Raw genomic sequence first — 17,745 nt, forward strand, 5'->3', positions numbered from 1 at the left:
ATGGATTGGTCTTCTGACTCTTAGGAATGCAATAGGATGATTATATGACAATGTCTCTGGTCGTATCTGCATTTATAAGAATTCAGGAATTTGCCAATCTCTCTTATTAATAGAGATGAGAATTCGACAGAACTTGCTAGAGCCAACTTTTTCCACGTCCAGCGCGAGATCAGACCCCATAGAACATTAATTCATGGCTTGCACCAGTCTTGTTACACAAAGTCCTTGATTAAACAGAATGCTTTTCTATATGTTTATGATCAACAATGCTTATGAAAACACAAACCTCCTAGTGTCCTGTTTTGCTTTTGTACACAATTTCGTCGTCATCCACGTCAAATGCTGGATTGCAGAGGCATCTGAAGAGTCTTCCTATTCCCTGCAAAACCAAGAAATAGGGAACAATTGTGATGTACCAATCAATTGAGCAATATCTTCATCTGAGAAATAGATCAAGACGAACTCTCGTCACCAGATCAAATTTCAAAGCATTGAACACAGAAAACTTTCATAAGAGTGCATGAGGTTTTGTAACATGCCTGAGTGAGAAAAGGTGTTCGATATGAAAGCATTCTCGGCGACGACTCTTCACTACTGCTGTCAGAACTGCTTCCATCATCGTCATCTATATCTGCAGCAGCTTTTCCTTTTGATGTCCCCCCACTTCTGGCTTGCTTTTCCTCCTGAGACATAATCATGTCATATTTCTATATTCAGCATCATCAGGACATAAGAACAGCGGAAGTTTGTAACAATCATGAACATGAGATCATCCACTACATTCCAGTAAATATCGCACCATGAAAATCTTCCCCAAAAGTTTCAGAGACAAAGCACGAGCTTTAAGTTCCTCTTTCTTAACATTATTTTCCCTTAACACCTGAAAAAAAAAAAAAAAGAGTTCAAATTCATGAGAGCAATCACTCTTGCTAACACAAAAACCTAAATAAAATAAAATAAAATCAAAGCATCAATGAAGAAAAGTTGATATGCAGCCTGACATGATGATCAAATTCAATTCCAATCACAAGAGTTGTGATCCATCATGAAAACTGAAAAATAGAATTCTATCTGTAACAACAAATTATAAATGAGAAACTGAGACTTACCATCTGGCATACATGTACAAGAGTTAATTCAATGTCCACAACATTCAATCTCCATAATGAGCTCATCAACGCGTCTTTGTTTAAACGCAAATGTGATTCAATGTCATTTCCATTACCATTGCCATCCATTTTGAATTGCTGGCGCGCGCCTTCCTGAAGTTGCAACAACTTGAAAGCACCTGGATATATATTTTCTCAAACATATTAACGAACCATAAGTTATTATTGCTCAACTAAAAAGTTAAAATGAAAAAAAAAAAAAGTGATGAGTTGACTGACACTAACACACCTTTTGCTGCAGAAATCTGTGATTTCCAGAAATGGCCCTTATTTCTAACCCACTCAGCTGCAAATGGTACTCCCAAATACAGAGCCTTTTTTCCAAGCTCTTGGGCTGCTTGTCTTGAGTATATATAGCCAATTGTGTGCAACATATCAGCCCCAAAAGCTGTATTTTTAGTATGATGGATAGAAGTGAATCATGCAATTATCAAGTACAGAGAGCAACAGAAATGACATAACAATTAGTAAAGAACAAACAGTTACCACCAATAAGTTCATCACTCATGAGATACCAAATATAGACTTCCAAATTATCTATTCTCCATGACATCGAGTGTTATACTCTCACAAGATTTTTCCCCACCAGAAAATTTAAATTCTTGAGTAAACTTTTTCTAGTACTTGAATACAATTTACTTGAGAGCATGAAAATCGCAACATTTAGGCACAGCATGTATCCCTTACTGTCACATTGTTTGGTATATGCGCTTTAGGGTAGGAAGACGAATAAAAGAGAAGCCATAAACATTTAAGGGAGTAGGACACTTAATCAACCTGCCCCAGAAAGCCGTCTGGCTTCAGATTCAGCACGTCGTACAAATCCATCTTTGTCACCTTGGACATACTGATTAAGAAAATCTTTGAGCAACCTTGACAGCTTTTCTTGTCTTTCTTTTTGGACAGCCTTCATTAAACAATCAACCATTGCATAAAGTCAATGATATGAAAAAATGAAGCTAAAACACTTAAATCTCAATGGTTGTTTTACAAGGGTGATAGTTTAGGAATGCAAAACCCTCAGTACAAAGAATTTTTCCTTTTAAGTTTCAATTGATATGCTAGTGTATGTCCGTGCACAATCAAGTTACAGAAACTACATGCTTCCGAGGCACAGGTCAGTCAACTACTAAAAAGATATGACTGCTACAGAATTCTAAGGCTGAGGAATTTTTTTTAACGGTGAATTCAGACAAATATTAAGGAGCGCGGTAAGTGTTATATGCAGGTATTGTACACATTCGACAAATAAAGAGTATGGTTTCATGTATTTATCAAATTCTCCAGTGATAGTGTGGTGGAAGAAGTATCAAATGAGGCAAACTGCCTAACCCCATAAAACATAAAGAAAAGAATAATCACCACTGCACATTGATATTTTTTCAGGCACCTTTGTGAAAAGTCCTAAATTGATTGCCAGATTCCAAAAAGTAAAAGTTGTGAAAGAACTAATTTCGGAACACACTTACCTTCAGTTTATCATGTAGCTTCTCAGGATTGTCACTTTCACTAGCTAATTCAGAAGAAGCCATTGATGCCACGGATAAATGTCCAATGTAATCCTCAAACAATTCACTTCCAAATAGGAGGGCAAAAACGGCCATGGGGTCCAACATGGTTTCCCTGACAGACGGAAAATTCTGATAGTATCGTACTATTTTTAAACCAAAGAGCACGATACAGAAACCATAATCCAATTTGTAGGATTGGTTCTTAAGAAACTATAAGAAATCTTGCTAACTTGATAGAAACAAAATTATGGCTAGAAAACTAAACCACGGTGCTGCAAAGGCTCATGTCTATTCAACTTAAGAAAAGGTAGAACAAATCAAAGTAGCCAAAGTAAATTTTAGAAAAGCATAAGAAAATACAGAGTTGCAGGGTGCAACCTAGAGGTCACAGGTTCAATTCCTGAAAACAATCTCTCCACATATTATGTGCAGGTAAAGCTTACATACATTGTATATGTCCCTGACCTAGCCCCAATGAGAGTCTTGTACACTGAAGTTGTTTACCTTTTTTAGCATAAGAAAATGCAGAACTCTTACCTAGATATGCAATGTTTTCCATTTTGATCATATGCGTCCCTTTGCACAGGATCACTCAAAACTTGATATGCTTCACCTAAGACCTGCAGAAAATTAAGGGTTAGCTATTTCCAACTCCTACTCCAATAACATGAAATAGAAGTCCAAAAGGCATATATATGTTTCAATTGCATTTTTACAAAAAAAAAATACTCAAAATTTTGTAGAACATTTCATGGATGAGCACGTGATATACTCCAAAATTCTGTTTACCTTTTCACCAAAAATTAAGGCGCAGAAGATCTAAAATAAGATCAAACTCTCTGCCAATAACAGCAATTTATTGAGGCACTAGTGCGAGAAAATAATCATCGTGAAACCTTATCCCAAACAATTTGAGGTGGCTACATGAATCCATGAGAAAAATTCACTCCATTACCATTTGTTCTATTCTAAAGCTACACTCTGCACTAATCCCATATTATTGACATCCCTTTTTATCATTTCCATTCACATCTTTTTGCTCCGATCTCTTCTCTTTTTGGTATCTTCGACTTAAATTTTTTAAGCTTACACCAGAGAACTAGCATTCAGAAACAATCTTCAAAATTCCCTCTCATATTCTTCTTTGAAAATATGAATTGCTAAAAATATTAAGGTAATTAGTATGTCTGCATTAGAGACCGGAGAACTTCAGTTTTCAGGCAAACCAAATAACAAACATATTCTGTGCATAGTATATAGGCCAGAAAAGAAACGAAATGTAAATTCGGCTTTAGTAGCTGTAAGCTTACCTGAAATCTTTCAGCAGCATGAGGGTCATCTGGATTTTTATCTGGATGAACTTTCCTTGCCTGTACAAATAAAAGCATCACCTCCACTAGAAAAGCAAGGATCAAGGATTAATCATCACAATTATGCCTTCAAAAACCCAATTCAAACCTTCAGATAATACGCCTTTCGAATCTCCTCCTCGGTTGCCGATGGACTGACACCAAGTACATCATAATATTCTGTCTCCTTCACCATACTCGGATTTGCAAGACTTGAGCTTCTCCAAGAAGAGTCTCAAGCCTTCAAATGTGAACAAATGATTAAAAAAGAGAGCACGAAAAGAAGAAAAAGAGCGTGTATGTGTGTAGGAGAGGGAGATAGAGAGTGAGTGAAGTGACCACATTTGAGCCCCACGAGCCTCTGCACCCTTTCCAGTTCTTCCCACCCATTAAACAAATACCTGAAACCGCTTTTTCGCGGGCGCAAAACAGTATTTTAACCGTCATATGTTGCTTTTTATGATTTTATCGTGTGTTTGTGTTTCACCTGTTCAACTAAGCAGAGCTGTCTGCCGCCTTGGGTTGGGCCTCTCGTGGGGTACGATCCATGTGGCTCTTATCTAATAAACCGTATCCATGGGCTGGACTGTGGCCCATTTTTAGAACTTATCATCAAGTGAGGCTAGTTTAGTATGGGGTGTGAGATAAAGATCCCGCATCGAGGAGAATGAGGGAGAAGTGACAATATAAAAGGTAAGACCAATTTTTCATGTTTAAACGAGGATGTTAAGTCTGAAGGACGAGTCTTTGCCCAGAACGAAAAATATTTACAAATCAATTGAGAGTCCAATTTTTTTTTTATATACAATGAAAGGAAAAAGGTAGGACCCTTTTCAGCATGAATGATTATGTTCATATGGGGACATTATTCAGTAGTCACCCGCCCCACATATTGCCAGCTAAATTGCATAAAGCATTGATTCCTAACACCATTTCTGGTTTTGGCTAAGATATCGTTCCCCATGGAACAATGCAAAAAAGCCTTGTTGCAATCTGGGAACACATTGTTGACCTGAAGGTGGCAAAATAACGTGGCCAAAGTAGGCCCATTACAACACCAATATCCAAAAGCCGGTTATATCAATGAATTTCAAGCATCAGATAGGAGCATTTTGTACACATATTTTAGTTTCCAAATACTAACCACATTTGATTGAAGGGGAAAAAAAAGTTCAAAGGAAAGAAAGATTTAGAAAGCTACTGGAAAAACATTGCATCGCGGTTAACAGCAGTCTACAATCACCATGAGCAACAACCACTGGAGGTATCATGTTGAGGTGGCTGTTTAAAGATATTCTTCTTCATTCCAGATGAGCCCTCCGCCAAAAGGCTTGGCGTATCTAAAATCTGCAATCAAGATAACACACCACCATTGGTCAAGGTTAAATCACATTTGTGTCATTGAGGGCGATGAAACGATCAAGAATAGATACCAGGCTTCAGAAAATAGATATCTTCTATTAATGAGTGATCTTCTACTCAAAACAAGCTATCTAACAAAACAATTAACATAGTGGTTCTTTACATTCCTATAACCAAACAACAAACAGAATTACCAGCTATACTAGCAGTTACATGTGTAACAAATAATATGACACTAGACAGATAATTAGCTGATGAACCTCAAGTTTAGATTTTGTCAATTTTATATTACAAATATAGAACTGTATTTAGTCCAATATAGTCCAATCCTCGTACTTATCCGGCTCATCAAATGGAGCCTTAAACTACTAAAAACTTGTAGCATTGGGATGCTAAACTGCCTTAGATTTTTACATGAAAAGACTGTAACAGTGATATGATGTTCAGTGTAACACTATGGTAGGTGTTCAGTTCTCGCAGTTAATTGCATGGAATTTCTAGCATTGCAGAAAATGGAAGTGCTTCTCAAATGGATGGAAGTCTACATTTAGTTCAATGCCATTTCACCGATAATGATTTCATAATTAAAAATCTTTAAAAATGGAAAACGAGAAATGTAGCCATTGATATTTAGTACTCCATGTCAGAGATTAAGAATCACGCATATTCAATTTAAATGCCTAAAACATTCTCAAACTTGACCGAAAAAATATTTAAGTTCACGTTACTCAACGATCGGAGAACAAGGAAAAATACATGCAAGAATAATCACACTTCATGTACCTTTAAAACAAGCTCCTCAAAGCATTGCTCAACATTAACCCGAGTTTTCGCACTGCACTCAAGGAAAAGGCAACCATATTCTCTAGCAAAGTCAATTCCTTCTTTTTTGGTCACAGTCCTTTCACTTTCCTACAGACAACAGCACTTGGGTGACAATGATACCATTAAAAAACTAAAACTGCTTGAAAATGGAATTTGAGGATCTTAACAATCACATCCAACATTCTCATGAATACAGATTGTCAACATAGCATACAGGAGTAGGCTAACTGGCTAAGAGCTAGAGCAATATGAGCACAGAGTAATATTCATTGTTACACACCAAACTCCAAAACAACAAATTGGTACCACCACATTACCTCGCATTCAGAATTTCCTTTAATTCTGACTATAATAAGTGAAATACTTCAAAGATAAATATTTATGTAGAAAGAAATATTTAAATATATACCTTATCAACTTTGTTACCAACAAGCATCTTGATGCAATCTTGATTTGTTGAGTACAGGTCGATCTCTTTAGCCCATATGTCAGCTAGATTTGTAAAGGTGTCTCGCCGTGTTACATCATATACTGTACCGATTCCACAAAACAAAAACTTTCAATGCAAGACCTTTTCAGTTCGAGAGAAATGATAGTTTGTAGATCATTGTTGGAAGTAAACCATTAGGAAAGTTATGCAATAGGATTCCTACTTCATAAACAAAATTTTTGAATAACCTCCCACACAAACAAAATAGCTAGTTAACTACAGAAAAAATAAAGATATGACCCTACTTCCATACATTGAGCAAAGTAGAAAAGTAAATTTTTTCTTGTGTTAGAAATAAAAGATATCATAAATGGGAAACAAATGAAGTTAACAACAATAAAAAACAATTTACGTACCCATTATTATCCCTTGAGCTCCTCTGTAATATGAGCTAGTCAATGTTCTAAATCTTTCTTGCCCAGCTACCAGGTGAGGAAAAAAACACAGAGGATAAAATTTTACTCATCAGTGGGTCGCATTATGTTCAAACCAAATCCAAAGATAACATGATAACAAATACCAATGGCGAAATGGATGTTTCAGCCAACCAGAAGTGGAAGACAGTAATCGACATTAATAGGCAAACAATATTTTCATTGAAGATAAATGAACCATGCAACATGGTGTAAAGTAAGCCCGACAGATTTCAAGTTTGTCTCCTTAATCAATTGGACATCGCCAAAATACATAAATCATCATATAGATTCTTAGCATAAAGAAATATTTCTTATTGCCAAAATGATATAATGTCCATAATCTTTCCTGATGCATGGGAATCAGGAACTTTCAGTAGTAAGGAGATCCGTATCCTCTCAGGTGGCTTTCCACATTTGGAAAATTATTTAATTATTCATTTTTATATCAGTTAGACTACACAATGGTGCAAATCATAAAAGCAGTTTAATTCAAACCTCAAAGAAAAAATCTTGGTTATGATTTAAAAATCCCGGCCGAAAATCCAACATCTTAGATAAGATTGCTAGTCTACGTTAAAGCATATGAACTTTAAATAATTCCATTGACTTTATGCCTAATCTAGGCCACAAAAATGAACACATCTATATAACTAACAGTCTAACTTGCAATGGATATTTTCCTAATACGCCACTCCATTTATCAAAGCCTCGTGTAGTTAATATGCTACGCTAAAAGGAATATCAGTCAATAAATGCTGAGAAATGACACTTAAAATGGAATCATACAACCAACGTAAAATATCTTCTAAAGAAAATCACCAGGAAATCAACGTGTGACATAAATACTCTGAAAAAACTATCAAAAACACAGACAAGTACCTGTGTCCCATACAGCAAGCTTCAACTTTTTCCCACCGATTCTTACATGTTTCACCTTGAAGTCTACCCCTACATGAGGCAGAGAAATACAAAATTCAAAACATGACAGTGTGAAAAAGAAAGAATCAGAACAGGGTATAGACAATAAGATAAACATGAAAGCTAACTTTCCCCGTCCACTAAAATTACATGCATCTAGCAATCTGATATTAACAACTATTTTGTACCAATCTCCACTGCAGACTCCAACAACTTTAATTCGGCTAGGAAAGAAAATTATGTTTGCTGAATCATTTTCTTGTCAAACAGGACACCATTCTGGCATCCCATTTAAGGAGACATTGCAAGTTGCAAGACACAAAAAATATTTACCATATGATTGCATTATGAATGACATGATACAGACAAAAAGATCAATATCCAAGACATCAAATTTCAAAATGTAAAGATTTCTTCACAAAACAGAACATAGATTCGAGGGAAAACATCGTCCTAGACCTATTTATAAGGACTATGTCCAGTCAGTTTACACACTATAAATCACATCAAGGCTTTGCCCAGAACATACAGCTCCGGTATCAAAAAGCACAAAATCAATATAAGACAAAATTCCTGAATTGATGTTCTCTGCAGCAAAGCAATACAGCATCCAAATACCTAATCGAATATAAAAAGGCCAAGCTTACCAATGGTGGGAGAAAGATCCTCGAATGTATCGGAAGTGAAACTCAACAGCAGTGTACTCTTCCCCACCCCAGAATCCCCAATCAACAACAACTTGAACAGGTAGTCGAACTCTGGTTGACTTGACGATGGGTCCATCAAATTCCGAATCCAAAATCTCCCACTAAATCAAAAAAAAATAATTTAAACGCACACATACATAGCTTCAGTTTACAGTTTCACATCACCGACACCTACATAGAGAGATAAAGAAAGCACTAAATACCTGATGAATTTCTGAGTAATGAAAGACTGACGAGAAGAAGAAAATGTAATGAAACGAAGGAGACAAAATAAGTGTAAAGGAGAGGTTACACAGAAAGCAAGCAAGCGAATCAAAAAAAAGAAAAGAAAAAAAAGAGAGAAATCGAAAGCTCTACGGTTTTCGTGATTCGTTGTATCTGTGTCGGCGCACCGATTACTTGCCCGGGGTGGCAACCTCAGATCCGGTGCGAACGATTTCAGTTGTTTAATTTTGTTACCTGGCTCAAAGCCGTTGAGTTTGATATTTATTTGACGGTACGTATAAGCAGATATGTCAAAAATTCTCGTACTCAATGGGTACCGGCATAACCCGTCTCAACTCAAAGACTTACGTTATCCGTCTTCCTGTCTTCATTTCGTTTAGTTAACGAGTTAGAGATGAGTTAAGATATTTTACGAGAAAATAACGAGGACTGGCTTGTTGAAGGTCAACATACCATACGTTATTATACAATTTATACATATATATATATTATATTTTATTTATTAATTTGAGTTTGATATATATAAACAATCTCGTATCAAAAATAATAAAAATGATAATTATCCCATAAGCATCCTAACAGTGTATGACATATATTCATTGGATGTGATTTTTAATCGACCCCTTGTTATGATGTCACTATACCCAATAAATGCATGTCACATATTACTGAAATATTTTTGGGATGATTATTATTAGGATCCCTACTATTGTTGCTCTTGTATATTCATGTTTTATTTTTAATTTATTCACTTTTACATTTATTAGACTTCGCACAATTACATTGGGCAGGTGTTGTTCCGAATGGGCCACTTTTGGGCCTGCCAACTTATATTTTGGGCTTAGTATTCTTGGTTGAATTGGGCCCTTTTGTTCATTTTTTTTTCCTCATTCCTCTTGCCATGCGAAAGAGAAATGTGGGATATTTTGGGTGTTTGAGGTTAAAATAATGAGAAAGCGACCCAAATACTAATTTTGATATCGCATTTTTTAATGTTCTAAAGTATACTACTTCAAATGTTTTACCAAACCAAGACTTAGTCAACTTTGACCTGTCATAATGCATACTCCCAACATTTATTTAATGTTTGAAAAGGATAAGTTGGAAAATATTAAAAATTATCTCATTATAAAAATAATTCTCCCCCACAAACCTAATATTCCCTCTACCAAATTCAAATCCATCAAGATGGACTACTTGACATCATTCAAATTGAAGAAAATTATGGAAGCTTAAATGCTTAAAGACTACAAATTTCATATCATTCATACAACCAAAAACAACATATATGTTTCCCATTTGTTTTTGTTTTTTTTTTTTTTATAAACATGGGATATATATAAGAGCAAAGTAAAAGACGACCGGGCATCAATATGGATGGCCTGAGAGGTCAATATGAACGAAAATTACATAATAATTTTCTACAAGCAAACATTGTGAATCAAGCCTCAAAATGTTCTAATTGAACGTCTTTCGCCTTCAGAGGAACATATTCTCCCAAGTAAACCTCCAGATGATCCGACAAAGCAGACTTGTCGATATTTTCATGATGGTAAGATTTGCAGACGAAGTAGATCACAGTCTGAATAACCAATCCAAACAAAATCAGCTTGAAAAGCACCAAAACGCAAATAATCCCATAAAATACCCTAATGCCTATTTTCTCCCCACCATAAACAACCAACACCCTATAAGCAAACTGCAGAGTTCCAAGTGACAAACTCAGCAAGAAGAACACAATCGCAGCCACCCACATCTTCCCTTTGATCAAAGCTTTGCTCTTCATCATTGCTTGAATTCCATAAGCCTCTTCGAGTACCGATACGACGCTGGCCAAGTGCCATATGATGCTTAAGTAAACAAGCCCCGCTATGTAAAATCCAGATATAATAATAATCACAAACCATCTAGCACCCCTAGTTGGTGCCATAAGCATTGATGCAATGAAGATAAATACTGCTATTATATGGTAAGCGAAGATTAGAACAAAAGCACACAAGAAAGTGACTATGAGTCTCTTCCAAACCTTAGGGACAACACTCATCACCTTCTTGAAGGAGACGTCGCGACCGGTGTAAACACAAGCGATGGTGTAAACCACCGCGGAGGTTGATAGGAGGGAGAAGATGAGGAGGAAGGTGAAGTAGATTGCTTTGAAGAGCCAAAAATATGCCCATTCGGTGGATATGATGTTGGAGAGCTTATCGTGTCGGGCGGTGCCATCGCGTGTGTAGTCGAGTTCTACTTGGTTGTTGATGATCTTGGAGAAGAGGAGGTCGGAGACTTGGATGTGAGCTAGGAAGATGAATGATAGAGGTAGGATTAATGAGAAGGTGATTTGGCTGAAGATTTTCCTCCATGTTAGGATGATCTTATAGGATTCTTTGTAGATTCCAAAGAGTCCGAGGAATTGCATCTCTTCTTGCTCACGATCCATGATTTGGGTTTGGGGTGGATGGATTGTTTTGAGAGTTAAGAGGGTTGAAGGAGAAAATGAAGGAAGGTGGAGTAGGTATGGCGATGGGTCGTCTAGAAATAAAATAGGAAGGTGTGGTGTAAACTTCCCAACACAATTACCAAATTGCCCTCGACTAACTTTCAAATAAGCTTGTTAGTCAAGTCAACCAAAATATATTCAATTGTTTATAATTAAGATCGAGAACGTCATGTTCATGTCTAATTTATTGTGTAATATTGTCGAAATTATATATTTTTTAAAATAATATTATAAATATTTAATTAAAAATAACTGAAGATTATAACAATAGGATACTTCTTTCATTTGGAAAGAATCCAACTTTCTTTGAAATTTTAAATTTTAAGGATTCCACTAATCAAAAAAAAGAATTATTGATAAAAGAAAAATTCTTCTTGTTCTTGAAAAATTAGATTCCGCTAATCAAACTACACCTTAACATAAATTCTTACACTCCCTTACAAGGTCTTTCTTGGAGAATTTTTTGGACAAGAAAACAATAAACAAGGCCTAAAAAACAATTATTGGGGGATGTTGGAGGGTATTTTAGGAAGTCTAGGGCAAATTATTTGTACCAAAGAGGACGGCATGGACTGGACTCGTTTAATCGGGTCGTTCACGCCAACGGAGAAACTTATGATTCTTATCTCTCGGTCAAATCAAACTAAAGTCAACAGTCAACACGCTTCCTGAATTCTCCGAACACCCAATTACCAATTTACCCCTGCATTTATATATTTAAGTAGGATAAATTTAAATACACACAATAAACCTTAGTGTGTGTGTGTGTGTATATATATATATATAGAAAAAAGGAACCTTATTAAGTGGTCCTGGTTCTATTTGTAGTGCACATCAATACACCTCAGACATCCATAACCACAAGCTTCAAAAGTAGCATACAGATATAGAGATATTAAATCGCATAGTTTTATTTATTTTTTATTTTTTTATTACAGGGGATGGGGATGGGGATCGAGGAGGCTCGAACTCGAAACCTCTATGAGATACCACACACACGAGTATCATTTGAGCTACTCGTGGTTCTCGCATAATTTTTATTTGGGCTCGCAACAACTAACAGAGACTTCTTAAACAAAAGATAACAGTCATGGACTGATTAGTGGTACAATTATTATTGATACCACTACTAAGTAGCAGCCATGGTGATAACACTTTGGAGATTCTACACTGCATTGATAGCAATCTTCATTCCAGATTCACAATGCCCAGCAATATTACACAAGAAGAAGTTCTGTCCCTTCCCTAACCTTATCTGATCCTTCCCTGATCTATACACTTTTGCTCCTCTGGGAGTCCTGCAGTTGTTGTAACCATCTCTGTCAACAACCACCACATTGTGGATCGTCGAGTCATACTTGAACACTGCAACACATTTTATCAACAAAAACAACAATGGTAATTATGATGTGATTAAGCAGCACTGACAACAGTATGGAAATACCTAAAAAATTAACTCACCGAGCACATCACCGGCTTGAAATCGCTTTCCTTTTGGCCAATTGTTCACGTTAAAGGTCCATCCACGGGCATCTCCGACCGTAAAAGTTGCAGCTTGGACAAGCTCAGCATGGAGAACTACACATATCAGTGCTCCAATGAGCAGGATTCTACATGCACTGCCTCTTCCCTGAGACATCCTGTAAGTATACGAGCAAGTAACTAAGTAAAGCTGGAACTGTTACGAGCAAGAAAGTTATCTGTGAATGAAAAACAAGAGAACTAGAACTAGATTATATAAGATTTTTTGGTGATAGAATTCAGAACATGTAAGTCTGGAAAATGTGGGACTGGGCCAAACTCCAAAGCCGAGATATTTGACAATTTAATGGCAATATCGAGAAAAACTCAGAAAAGTTGAAAGCCAACAACCCCCACAACTGATAAAATGGGGCACTGTTACATACCTTTTCGAAAAGAGGCAGTCGCCCCACTAAGGAATGATATAATGGTGGCATAGTACATGCGAAGCTCTGAATCAAGAAATGTTAGACAGTGGTGTCACGAGGTCTCCATGTCTAGAACACCCGTACTCTGATTGGATGCAGAAATCCGTTTTGCATAGAAGGTCATGGCGGATCCTTGAATTTTTAACCCTATCACGAGTTTGACCATTGTGAGTGGTATAGAGTAACTGTTAAACGGGACCAAAAGCAATATAGCACTAATATGGTTTGTTCAGTAGTTACAATGTACGTTAATATTCATTATGAGTTTTGAAGAATGCGAGAACAGATAACAGTATAAAAATAAGATGTCTGGGAAAATGTATGGAGATATTAGTGGCAGCTGCTAACAACTTACAGTAAAATGGGAACATCATACGGTTCAGTGAAAAACAAATATTTTGGGAATAATTCAAAAAGTCTATTATTGATGATAAAGTTAAACACATACTACCAGAAAAAAAAAATTACAAAAAAAAAGAGGATCCAGGGGGATGTTCCTTATCTAGGGAAAAAAAAGGGCCTTGGGATTACCTATTCCCCTTGCATCATGATTTTGGACTCACACTTTCCAAATTGGAGTATTGTGCTTCAAGCTCAAACCAGGACTCCAAGCCAACCAGTTGATTATACTCCTCAGAGGGAGCCAACTTGTGGAGGCTATCTAGTGGTTCCATTCTCCTTCAAAGTCTTTAGAACATCAAGTAATGCATGAGTCGATGCATCACCTCTATAGGCATGCATATGTCTGTATATTTCAAAAGACATCCAAAAGAAGCCACTCGGATATCTTATGGTTGGGAAAATTTATGATCGAAAATAGATGACATGCCTCGGAGCATCTCTTAGTTCATCAGCCACATTTGGCATAATAGCAAAAAATTTCCAACCTTTTGAACTGTGATTTAAAAACATCAGAAATTTAAGCTCAGACAAGACTTTATCATTCTCAATAATGAAATGTCACATGCAAACATTTACGCCTTTACCAAAAGCGAATCTGAAAAGACGAAAAGCCAAGTAATCGTTTGGGAACAACTTCTACCTTATTGAAAAACTCTATGCTTTACAGGACAGCAACACCAAGTAAGCAATTCGAGACTTTATCTACAATGTTGTTGAAGATGAAGATAATTGTAAAAGAGCTAATGGAATCTTATGCATCGTTTTTTTCACATCGATGTTTCTTCTTGCTTCTGTACTTACATTTCCGAGCAGTGTATGGCCATGTTATAAGTACTGAGTTGTTTTGGGCCTTCAGTTCTCTTAAACCTGTCACTCATTGGTATTCCTCTATTCATTCTTCTTTGGCTCAAATTATTACTTTTGCAATTAGAGTGGTGCCTCAACTCAAAGGCTTATATTGTAGACATTATGGGAAAATACTCTTCAAAAAGAACATTAATTCCACTCCACTTCAGCTAAAACATAATCTTTTGCTGTATGCTTAGTCATTCCAACATTAATTACAGAGGAGGTGTGGTTGAGGATGAAGTGTTATGCAAATCAGAAGCTGATGCATATAACAACTGGGTGATGGAGAACATAGGTGCATCTATTTGGAGTCTAACAGCTAAAATGTCCTTAGGCACATATATTTACTCATCTTGCTCTATTAGCAATTCCCAAATTATACATCAATGTCAACTAACAATCACTATCTTTCAGTAGATTGAAGAATAAAGAACATAAATTAAGTAGCACGCCTACCGGCATCAGCAATTATTGGTAACTGTGGAGCCGCTGCTGCACACACCGTCTTCGCAGCTGCAGCCATTCTCGGTTGCCTAGATCACCAAAGGCATCCAAAAGAAATTTTGAAATCCAAAATTTGCAACAATGTCAAATATTAGAGCAGGCAAAAAAAAAAGGTAGGAAAAGGAGATGGTTAGGGACGCAGACGCACGTAAACAAGCAGAAGTCAGGTTTGCCAAGGAGATAGGCGGAGAGGGCATAACCGGAGATTAAGCCAGAGCGCTGAAGCCGGTTTTCTGAACTATGGCAGCAGAAAGAGCGTCGTAGCATCCCGGTATCAGAACTATCCCTTGATCTTAGATCAGACGGTGAATGCGCGTCTGCATCCTCACCGTCGGGAAAGCTGAAATGGTCTTGCCGGTGTTAGAGCGGATGGTGGAGTAAGGTTTGCAGTGAAGTGTAGTAGCAGTAGTGGACATTATCATCGACATTTTCTCCGGCGTACGTTGACTGGTGCCACCCCACGTCTCTGCTGCTGTGGCATTTTGGATGTGGGGACGATCCATCGACATTTGACTGCAGGAGACGAGCGGGTCGCAATGATACACCATTTTTATGTTGCTGGGCCCATGGACCAGGATAAATGGGAAGTTTTTTATGGGCTATGGTCACAGGCCCATTACGAACCCCCTATTCTTAATCACGCTATAAAATAGCACAAAGTATTATCTTAAGGTAAAAAATTGCTCCTTCAACTTCTCAACTACTACTGTGCTTAATGTTCGATTTCAATAAAAAATATTTCTCAGTGATATTTTAAAATTTAAAAAAAAACCCCGTCTCTCAACTCCCCCAGATCTATTTGGAGGAGGAGGCGAAAATCTTTTTCTCCACTTCCTCCTCCTCTACTATTGTTTTCGATCTCCTTCTTTATGCACTTTTTCATGTTTTGAGTTTGAATAAGGTTTGATTCAGGGTTTCTTCTCTTCAACTCTAGATCTTCTCCATACATCGCAGATCTTCAATCATCGACGTTTCTGGTGTGTTCCAACGACATATATTTGGTTCATAGTTATTAAACTCCCATATCTGAGGGAGATTGACCTCTTTTGTTGAAGGAGAAGCCAAGATCATTGATCTCGAACCAGGGTATTGTTTGTTTGATTTTTTTTTTGTTTAATCTATGTAACCCGGTGTAGCCCAGTGGAGTACGACGTCGTTTGGAAATTGTTCGGTGTAATATGGTGTCACTCGGGAGTGTCTGATAATGATTGTTGTTTGTATTTTTCTTTTTTTAGTTCATCGTTAATCCATTTTTATGATGACTCGAGTGTCTTAAGGTCTCAAATTCTCTTACACTTGGAGTAAACGAATACATTCCTATTTGTGACCTTTTTCAAAAAAAAAAGAAAAGAGTCAAAAATAGCCAATTGAATTATTTTTGTACAGAATTTTCTCTTATGGTGGGCTAAAATCAAGAATCAAACCGAAAAGTTGAAGACTTTAACCTGTGTTGTTATATATATATAAAAACAGATGAATAACTTTCATGCAGAAGGCTCCAACTATAAGGTCGGCACTATTACAAATATAAAGAGTTTCTTTATAAAAATTAAACTTGTGACATATAGATTGCGCTATCATCACAGGAATTGAATTTGTTGCTATATGTAAGAGATTTTTATGATAAAGAAATCATGAGATTTTGGCGTATGTAAATTTCATGTACTATTCCAGGCAAATAGGATGAAGAACTAAGATGGAGAAGACAAATGTTTCTATTATAGAATAAATGAGAGTCACTTTCTTTCATGTTTCACTTCTTTTACAATATATTACTGATAAATCACCATGAGACTCTTGCTAATGAATTTAAATATATATCAACGTCATAGAAGGGACTTAATTGCTATGGAACAACTATAACAATATATCTCCCTCACACACCCGAGCCATTAATTAATGTGGTAAGAATGATGTGTATCACCCTGGTGAACAGTATTTGAATCCCCTCTCCCCCGTTTCAATATATATATATATATATATCCCTCACCAAATCCACCGTAGCCAAACAGAAAATGCATGCATATATAACTAAAAGCATTTTTCTATTTTAGAGCTTTCCCATTCGTATGAATATTTTGTGATGTTTGAAAATATCAATATGAGAAGCTAGGGTTTCAAAAATCAACGTAAATTAATTAATGGAATTACCGATCGAGTAAAGCTTGTGATTAGGGCATGTTTGAACACTCACGCAAAGTATATAGCCTAATATTTTCTCTTCATTGCTAAATTATAACAAGGAGACAAAATTTGGTCCTTGATAACTAGGAAACTTACATGGTGTCCTATGCCCTAACATTTACAAGTGCATGCAAATGAAATCCCATGAAAATTGAGTTCAAAAACTACTAGCTTGCATGCATGCATCCATCTATACATGATCTAGCCAATGCAAAAATCCAGACTAAGAACCCAAAATTCGTCTTTTATTGTGATTAATTCATGAGGCTACGGCTGGAAGGAAATATCTTTCACTTAATTAGACCCTTACAAGATACATAATACATACAAGATATACCCAAACACAGAGAGGGAGAGAGATAACATTTTCATCAATTATGGTTCCATT

General features: G+C 36.5%; 4 protein-coding genes and 1 pseudogene across 5 annotated transcripts; all 5 read right to left on the reverse strand.

Annotated features, from left to right (window-relative positions):
• Window positions 1–118: 118 nt before the first annotated feature.
• On the reverse strand, window positions 119–4,501 carry LOC119997343 (chaperone protein dnaJ 10-like). Of its 2 annotated transcripts, XM_038844284.1 has the most exons (11): window positions 4,372–4,487; window positions 4,139–4,270; window positions 3,991–4,050; window positions 3,218–3,300; window positions 2,639–2,792; window positions 1,947–2,076; window positions 1,399–1,557; window positions 1,110–1,288; window positions 800–880; window positions 540–683; window positions 119–379 (listed from the first exon to the last, which is right to left on the reverse strand). In XM_038844284.1, exons 2-11 carry the CDS (start codon window positions 4,223–4,225, stop codon window positions 290–292), a joined length of 1,167 nt encoding a protein of 388 aa, XP_038700212.1. In that variant the 5' UTR covers window positions 4,226–4,270; window positions 4,372–4,487; the 3' UTR covers window positions 119–289. The 2 variants fall into 2 exon arrangements, with proteins under 2 accessions (XP_038700212.1, XP_038700211.1); XM_038844283.1 differs by having other exon boundaries at window positions 4,139–4,501.
• Window positions 4,502–5,090: 589 nt separating this feature from the next.
• LOC119997165 (ras-related protein RABC1) lies at window positions 5,091–9,192 on the reverse strand. Its single transcript, XM_038844006.1, has 7 exons — window positions 8,951–9,192; window positions 8,688–8,848; window positions 8,002–8,070; window positions 7,063–7,128; window positions 6,626–6,747; window positions 6,175–6,303; window positions 5,091–5,376 (listed from the first exon to the last, which is right to left on the reverse strand). The coding sequence occupies exons 2-7, from the start codon at window positions 8,821–8,823 to the stop codon at window positions 5,269–5,271; spliced, it is 630 nt and encodes a 209-aa protein (XP_038699934.1). The 5' UTR covers window positions 8,824–8,848; window positions 8,951–9,192; the 3' UTR covers window positions 5,091–5,268.
• Window positions 9,193–10,198: 1,006 nt separating this feature from the next.
• On the reverse strand, window positions 10,199–11,492 carry LOC119997164. The gene has a single exon (XM_038844005.1). The coding sequence runs from the start codon at window positions 11,407–11,409 to the stop codon at window positions 10,414–10,416; it is 996 nt and encodes a 331-aa protein (XP_038699933.1). The 5' UTR covers window positions 11,410–11,492; the 3' UTR covers window positions 10,199–10,413.
• A 1,120-nt stretch (window positions 11,493–12,612) lies between these two features.
• On the reverse strand, window positions 12,613–13,189 carry LOC119997166 (basic blue protein-like). Its single transcript, XM_038844007.1, has 2 exons — window positions 12,931–13,189; window positions 12,613–12,834 (listed from the first exon to the last, which is right to left on the reverse strand). Exons 1-2 carry the CDS (start codon window positions 13,106–13,108, stop codon window positions 12,635–12,637), a joined length of 378 nt encoding a protein of 125 aa, XP_038699935.1. The 5' UTR covers window positions 13,109–13,189; the 3' UTR covers window positions 12,613–12,634.
• Window positions 13,190–13,954: 765 nt separating this feature from the next.
• Window positions 13,955–15,676, reverse strand: LOC119996872 (annotated as a pseudogene).
• Between the last annotated feature and the right edge of the window lie 2,069 nt (window positions 15,677–17,745).

The sequence above is a fragment of the Tripterygium wilfordii genome, chromosome 4 (assembly GCF_013401445.1).
Source record: "Tripterygium wilfordii isolate XIE 37 chromosome 4, ASM1340144v1, whole genome shotgun sequence".
In the NCBI taxonomy this organism is placed as follows: domain Eukaryota; kingdom Viridiplantae; phylum Streptophyta; class Magnoliopsida; order Celastrales; family Celastraceae; genus Tripterygium; species Tripterygium wilfordii.

What these genes read in the sequence shown, in the direction of transcription:
- LOC119997164 (XM_038844005.1), bottom strand. Translation starts at nt 11,409, where the DNA reads ATGGATCGTGAGCAAGAAGAGATGCAATTCCTCGGACTCTTTGGAATC.
- LOC119997343 (XM_038844283.1), bottom strand. Translation starts at nt 4,225, where the DNA reads ATGGTGAAGGAGACAGAATATTATGATGTACTTGGTGTCAGTCCATCG. An exon ending in GGAAAACATTGCATATCTAG is followed by an intron (nt 2,793 to 3,217) that starts GTAAGAGTTCTG and finishes TCCGTCTGTCAG; the next exon opens with GGAAACCATGTTGGACCCCA. An exon ending in AGCTACATGATAAACTGAAG is followed by an intron (nt 2,077 to 2,638) that starts GTAAGTGTGTTC and finishes TGTTTAATGAAG; the next exon opens with GCTGTCCAAAAAGAAAGACA.
- LOC119997165 (XM_038844006.1), bottom strand. Translation starts at nt 8,823, where the DNA reads ATGGACCCATCGTCAAGTCAACCAGAGTTCGACTACCTGTTCAAGTTG. An exon ending in AGCTCAAGGGATAATAATGG is followed by an intron (nt 6,748 to 7,062) that starts GTACGTAAATTG and finishes GAATCGGTACAG; the next exon opens with TATATGATGTAACACGGCGA. An exon ending in TTGGTAACAAAGTTGATAAG is followed by an intron (nt 6,304 to 6,625) that starts GTATATATTTAA and finishes TGTTGTCTGTAG; the next exon opens with GAAAGTGAAAGGACTGTGAC.
- LOC119997166 (XM_038844007.1), bottom strand. Translation starts at nt 13,108, where the DNA reads ATGTCTCAGGGAAGAGGCAGTGCATGTAGAATCCTGCTCATTGGAGCA. An exon ending in TCAAGCCGGTGATGTGCTCG is followed by an intron (nt 12,835 to 12,930) that starts GTGAGTTAATTT and finishes AATGTGTTGCAG; the next exon opens with TGTTCAAGTATGACTCGACG.